This window comes from Eimeria acervulina, genomic scaffold, assembly GCF_000499425.1.
Source record: "Eimeria acervulina Houghton genomic scaffold, Eah_scaff1358, whole genome shotgun sequence".
Taxonomy (NCBI): domain Eukaryota; phylum Apicomplexa; class Conoidasida; order Eucoccidiorida; family Eimeriidae; genus Eimeria; species Eimeria acervulina.
In genome coordinates, this window is record NW_013550271.1 from 1 (window position 1) to 7,044 (window position 7,044).

The window sequence follows — 7,044 nt, forward strand, 5'->3', positions numbered from 1 at the left end:
TATATATATATATATATATATATATATATATATATATTTATTTATTTATATTTATATGCACCTGCTTATGCATGCATGCATTTTTACATGCTTTTGTGCATGCATGCATTTGTGCATGCATGCATTTGTGCATGCACGGATGTATGTGTGCAGGTTTTGGATTCTTTATTTTTGTGTTTTGATAAAAGCGCTGAGCAGTTTGGGTGTACGAAGATCGAGACTGTCTTCGAGACTTACCTCGCAGGTATAGCCCCTTGCAAGTGTCTCCTTGCTTACTGTTTCATCTGCAACTGTCTCCTCGCTAACTGTCTCCTTTCGTCTGTCTCTAAGCATTCGTCTCTGCCTTTCCACCCATCTGTCTCCTCTTCATTTTCTTGTCTCTCACTCAAGCGTCTCCTCCATGCACGAACAGCAGTTTGTCTCCTTTGTGTGTCAACGGAGACACTATGTATGGATGAATGCTTGCATGCACTCTATGCTTGCATGCATGCAAGCAGATATAATCCATTCTTTTGGGGCTTTGTTTGGGGTGTCTACGCACCTCTATGTGCATGCAGCTGCGGGGCTGCAACCCGGCAAAGGCGGCGAATCCGACACTTCACAGGCAGACGCTGCGGACGCAATGGAGTACGTTCTTACCCTGCATGCATGCATGCATGCACGCATGCATCATGTTCAAGTGTATGTATGCATGCAAGGTTTTGGGGGCTTGAAATAGGGTAGGGGTTTGTAGGGATAGAGCAAGAGATTCTTCTTTTAGTTTTTTATTTGTTTGTTTGTTAATTTGTTTCTGTTTGTTCGTTTATATCTCCGTTGACCTCTTGTATTTTCTTTTCGTTTTCCCCCATAACAAATATACTTATTTATTTATTTATTTATTTATTTATTTATTTATTTATTTATTTAATTTATTTATTTATTAATGCAGCATGGCGTTGGCAATGCTGGAGGTGGCTGCACAAATTCGTTACGAAGTAACCCGCGAGATTTCGTCTTCAGCTGTGGGGGCTCTAAATGATGAAGGTGAGGCTTTTAATGTTTTGTTTGTTTATTTAGTTTGTCTTTTGTTTTATTTTATTTTATTATTATTATTATGCTTGTCTTTTTGTTTTGTTTGGACGTGTTTATTTGATGTCTTTGTCTTCTACTTTGTTTTGTTCTTTAACGGGTTTTCTCGGCTTTTGTTTTATTTGTTTATTTGTTATGAGTTGAGGGTTTTGTTTGTTTTGCTTTGTTCTGTTGTCTCCTTTTTAATTTCTGTTATTTCTTTCTTCACGTTATTTATTTATTTATATTTCTTTTGTTGATGTTTGTTTGTTTTATTTGTTTCTTCTCATCATCCAGCAAGCCCTAAAACCAAACCCTTTTGCATGCAGTACTCCTTATGTGTTGTGATTTTTGCGTTTGCGTCTGTCAGAGGCCGCTGGAGCAGCAGGACCTTCAGCTGCTGCTACTCCTGCTGCTCCAGCTGCTGCTGCTGCTGCTGCTCGAATGGGCAGCAGCAGCGGAATGACGCGCCAAAAGACAGCGACTTTGAGGACTGTCCTCAGCTCCAGGCCTCAGCGCATTCGCGTTAAAATTGGAATCAATTCGGGTACCTACCCTCCCTATACACCCCATTTAAGTGGGGTGTACGTACACCCCAGGGCTTGTTGAGGTGCATGTTCACCCCATTTAAGTGGGGTGTACGTACACCCCATTTAGGTGGGATGTGCGTACACTCCAGGGCTCGTTGAGGTGTACGTACACCCGAGGGTTTGTGTAGCTGTGAGATGTTTGTGGGGTGTGCATACACCTGAGAAGGACAGGCCGATCCTGCTTGGTGCTTGTGGTGACTGTCTCCTCGCACTTCAACTGTCTCCTGTCTCCTTTTAGGACGCGTCATCAGCGGAGTTGTTGGGGCGAAGAAGCCTCAGTATGCGCTCTTCGGAGACACCGTAAACACTGGTGAGGAAGTGTAGGCCTTTGCTGTCTCTTTTCTTTATTTCTTATCTGTCTTTCTTTCTTCTCTTTCTTTTCTTATCTTTCTTTTCTTATCTTTCTTTTCTTTCTTTCTTATCTTTCTTTATCTTTCTTCTCCTTCCTTCGTTCGCTTGCTTCGCTGTATGTACACCTCTGTACACATAGCAAGAAGCATAGAAGAAGGTAGGCAGAAGGATACAGACAGCACAAGAAGGAGACAGAAGGAGTTCTTAATGATTGTGTTTGTGTTGTTTGGGGCTGCATGTATGCACAGCAAGCCGCATGAAGACAACCGGACAGCCTGATTACATTCATATAAGCGAGAGCACTTACGATTTAGTTAAAGAAGACACAACTCTTTTCTACGAACAAAGAAAAACTCAAGTTAAAGGCAAAGGAGATATGAATACCTATCTCCTTATCCGAGTCATGGGTAAGAACCACCACGCACACAAACTGTCTCCTCTTTATGCACACAAACTGTCTCCTCTTTAAGCACACCAACTGTCTCCTTTTGAGCGCATAGACTGTCTCCTCCTTATGCACACCAACTGTCTCCTTATCTGAACGCACCAACTATCTCTTTTTTAAGCACACCAACTGTCTCCTTTTTAAACACACAAACTGTCTCCTTTTGTGTGTCCCCCCGTCTCTTCTTCGTCTCTTTAGCAGCTGTCTCCTTCTGTATATGCAGTCTCCCCCCATTATTATTATTGCTATTAATTATCATTACTATTTATTATTGTTATTATTTGTTATTGTTTATTATTGCTATTGCTAATTATATTATGGTTGTTGTCCCTACTGTCTCCTTTTAGGGTCTTCTTATCCTAACTTCGGAGATGATGAAAGAAATCTCTCCGGGCCTCTTGGCAGCAAAGATGGGGCGGGCCTCAACCCTTTTGTGCAGCCCTCAGCGTCACGTAAGCTGTCTCCTCTTGCTGCTGCTGCTGCTGCTGACTCTCGCTTGCTGCTGCTGCTGTCTATCTCTCTCTTGCTGCTGCTGCGGCTCTTGACGCTGCTTCGCTTGCTGCTGCAGCCTCTATTGCTGCAACTGTCTTTATTGCTGCTGCCGCTGTCTCTCTTGCTGCTGCAGCTGTCTCCCTTGCTGCAGCTGTCGCTCTTGCTGCAGCTGGCTCCCACCTCTCGTGTGTCTGCGTCATTGTCCAGCCCCTGTGTATCTTTCCTCTTTTATCTTACATGCATATATATATATATATATATATATATACATCTGTGTATATACAATAGATGTATATATATATATATATATATATACGGATATATGTATGTATATAGATATGTACGTATAGGTATACAGTAGATATATCTATATGTATATATATATTAGATATAACATGTAAATATATATATGTAAATGTAAAAAATATATATATATATATTTATATTGGCGTTGTGTTGCGATGTCTGTACAGTGCCGGGGGAGCGGCTCTCGACGATGTGGGTAGGTCTTTCTAATGCATGCAAATGCATGCATTATTTTACTGTCTCTAGACAGTCATGCAGCAGCAACATATATATATATATATATATATATATATATGTATAATATAAATATATATATATATATATGTTTCCTTTGTATGATTTCTTCGGGGTGTCTCCTTTTAGTTTGTGTGTTTGGTGTTGATTTTGATTTTCATTGCAAGTGTCTCCTTGTTCATTTGTGTGTTTTGTTTTTTATTGTTTGACAGACTGGAGGCCCTGAAGCATCTGGGGCTGGAGGTGCATGCATAGATGCGGGGCTGCATCGTAGTGTCTCCTTTTTAAATGAGCGTCAGCACACACAGGAGACCCCGGGATCGTGTGTGCAATCGATCCCATCCACCCCACGCATGGTTCCTGCAGTTGCTTCTTATTCTTCTCTATCGGGATCGTTGTCTCCTGGTGGGGGATCGTCTCCTCGATCTCCTTCATTACATTCTTTTGAAAGGGTCTCTGCACCTAGAGGAATGCGCAGCTTTTCAACGCTTTCTTCTGCTGTTGATCAAGGAGGAAGTAGTAATCAGAGTGTCTCCTTATGTACAAAGCAGCTTACACGTGCATATGCAAGACAAGAGAGCGTCTCTCGTGTCTTAGCGTTTGCAAGGGATGGGCTTCAAACAGCAGTTAGAGAATCCGCAGAGATAAAGAGACAGGAGATCGTACGGCAAGTGCATGCACAGCTGCTGTATGAACAGCTGCAGCATCAGGGGTCTGTTGCTTCTCTATGGTCTTCTCAAGATGATGTAGCAGGCCCCACAGCGGGTCTCCATTCTAACTGTCTCCATCCATCTGTCTCTTCTCTCCCTCAATTTACCTTTGCACCGTCACACAATGCAGACTTCAGATCTACTTCAGCTCTTCCTCGCTCTGTCTCCAACGCAACACGTGTCTCTCCGAGGGCTCATCCCCCTGCTAAACGAACAACCAGCGAACCCCACAAGATTACAGATATCAGACATACAAGAACTACGCTCACAGGTATATATGCATATATATATATATATATGTTTATTTATATTTTTGTTTAAAGACAATTATGCGTTTTATTTTCCTATCCACATTTATATATATGCATATATATATATATATATATATTTGTATTTATGAATATATAAATACACCGCTGCCGCTGCATGCGTTGTCTTCCCCTTGTGCTGCTGCTGCTGCTGCTGCTGCTGCTGCTGCATGCAGACCCTTCACTAACAACCCAAGCCTCAGGGGGTGGTAAAGGAGGGGGTGTATGGCGTGTAGCAAACGAATTTTTGTTACAAGTTGGGAACGAGGCTCAGGCGAAGCTCGCGGGCCTTTGGAAGGCCCTCGGCAGCAATAGGTAGCCCTAAACCCTAAACCCTAAACCCTAAACCCTTCTGTGCGCAAACCCTACAGTCCCAACTGTGGAAACACTAAAATGCTATTCTTTAGCACATCCTCAGCCTTATGCACACAAACCTTAACCCCTAATACAGACAAACCCTAAACCCCTTGTCTATTGCATGCATGCATGCATGCATGCATGCATGCGTTTGTTTGGGGCCCGCAGCAAAGAGGAAGAACATGCAGCAGACGCCGGTGGAGAAGACGAAGACAACTTTGGTGAGATATCAAACATATTTATATACATATATATAATATATATTGTATTATATATTACCTATTATATATATTATATATACAATGTATATTACATATATTATATATATATATATGTGTGTGTACAGAGACACGAGAAGCGCGGATAGGAGCGTCAAGAGAGAGTTTATTATTGATGAAGTTTAAAGACAGAAATCTGGAGGCCCGCTACCGCACGCATTTTTATAACAATAAATCAAATATAAATACAATAGAACAAGCAATTATAATATTTTTAGTTGCTTTTGCTGTACAGACGCTTGTTCGTCTGTGTCTACCCTGGAATTACACCGAAGTTGTTGACGGTGTTAAGTACACTGTACATATATCCTCGCGTCTTTATTGGAGTGTACGCGCAGCATATACTTGTGCTGCATTTCTTCTATGGATACTCTTTCATTATAGAAACAGAGACGAGGTAAAGTGCAACAAACTTTTTTATCTGTACACATGCATGCATTGGAGTCTCTTTTGTCTTATCTCTCTCTTGGTCTCTCTTCTCTCTCTTTGTCTCTCTTCTCTCTCTTTGTCTCTCTTCTATCTCTTTGCCTCTCTCTCTCTCATTCTCTTTGCCTCTCTCTATCTCTCTCTCTCTCTCTCTCTCTCTCTCTCTCACACACACACACACACACACACACACACACACACACACACACACACACACTTTGTCTATCTCACTCTGTCTCTCTCTGTGTGTCTGTCTCTCTCCATCTCCGTATATATATGCATGTATATATGTATATATATATATATGAATGCATGCATATTCAGCTGTATTTTTTGCTGTGTTTGTCTCTGCGTGTATCTCTCCCTCTGCCTTTGTTTCTGTCTCTCAGTGTCTGTCTCTGTTTTTTATAGCCTTATCTTATGAATATGATATTTTATTATTTTATTATTTTATATTTTATTATTTTATATTTTATTATTTTATTATTTTATTATTTTGTTTGTTTGCAGGTGGCTTCACGCCTAGAGATTCGGTGGTTGGTGTTTATGTTGAATATTTTATTTATATCTGCTGCATGCGTCTTTGCTTTAAGTAATAGCTGGAGCACGGGGACAACTACAAGGCAGGCAGCAGGAGACTCCCCCTTATCATCTCCTGCTGCAGCAGCAGCAGCAGCAGCTGCTGCTGCTGCTGTTGCGCCTGTTAGTGCTATGGCTGGGGGTGGGGCCCCTTCTTCTGTACTGTCTCCTGGAGTAGCTTGGCAGACATCTACATTAGGCAATGATATGTTAGCATATATAGGAGGAGGGGCAAGAGTGCGTATGCCTCAGCATGTACCTTTAGATTCACCTGTCTCCTTTTTAGCTGCTAAGCCTGGAGCTACTACTTATACTCAACAGCCTCCTGCTAGCTGCCCCTCTGGAGAATGTACTTCTATTAGCACACAACCACCACCTCCTTCTCCTACTGATGATGTCTCTTCGTTTATATGGAGACGATTGTCAGAGGAGACAGCAGAAGGAGACGACGAAAAGGAGACAGATAAGGAGGCAGAAGCAACGGAGACAGATGGCATACATGCATCTCCTCCTCCAGGAGAGACGGACACAGATGGGACAACAGCAGCAGCTGCTGCTGTTGCTGCTGCTCCTCCTCCTACCCAAGCAGCAGAAGGCGTGACAATTACAGTTGAAGTACCTGGTCAAAGAGGCGCATCTTTCTGGCTTGTTGCAGACAGCGTTGAACTATTCTTTTATGTTGTTATTCTTCATCATAACACCGGTCTCCTCTTCCAGAACTGCATCTTAGTTGATGTTCTTCTTCTTAGCACTTGCCTCACCTTCATCCTCACTGGCGCTGTCTCCACCTCCAATACAATCGGGTACATAACCACACATCAACTGTCTCCTTTCCTTCCTTCTAGACCCCCACCAAGCAGCTATATATATATATATATATATATATATTATATAATATATATATATATATATATATTATGC

General features: G+C 41.9%; 1 protein-coding gene across 1 annotated transcript; it reads left to right on the forward strand.

Moving 5' to 3' along the window:
- Positions 1-153: 153 nt before the first annotated feature.
- Positions 154-6,926, forward strand: EAH_00058880 (adenylate and guanylate cyclase catalytic domain-containing protein, putative; the record flags this gene model as incomplete). The annotated part of the gene is made up of 13 exons (XM_013397244.1): positions 154-244; positions 558-627; positions 929-1,023; positions 1,418-1,594; positions 1,876-1,947; positions 2,237-2,395; positions 2,781-2,885; positions 3,399-3,427; positions 3,678-4,446; positions 4,660-4,798; positions 5,009-5,061; positions 5,187-5,416; positions 6,055-6,926. Coding segments are annotated over 13 exons (2,861 nt in total), but the record flags the coding sequence as incomplete, so codon positions are not given.
- Between the last annotated feature and the right edge of the window lie 118 nt (positions 6,927-7,044).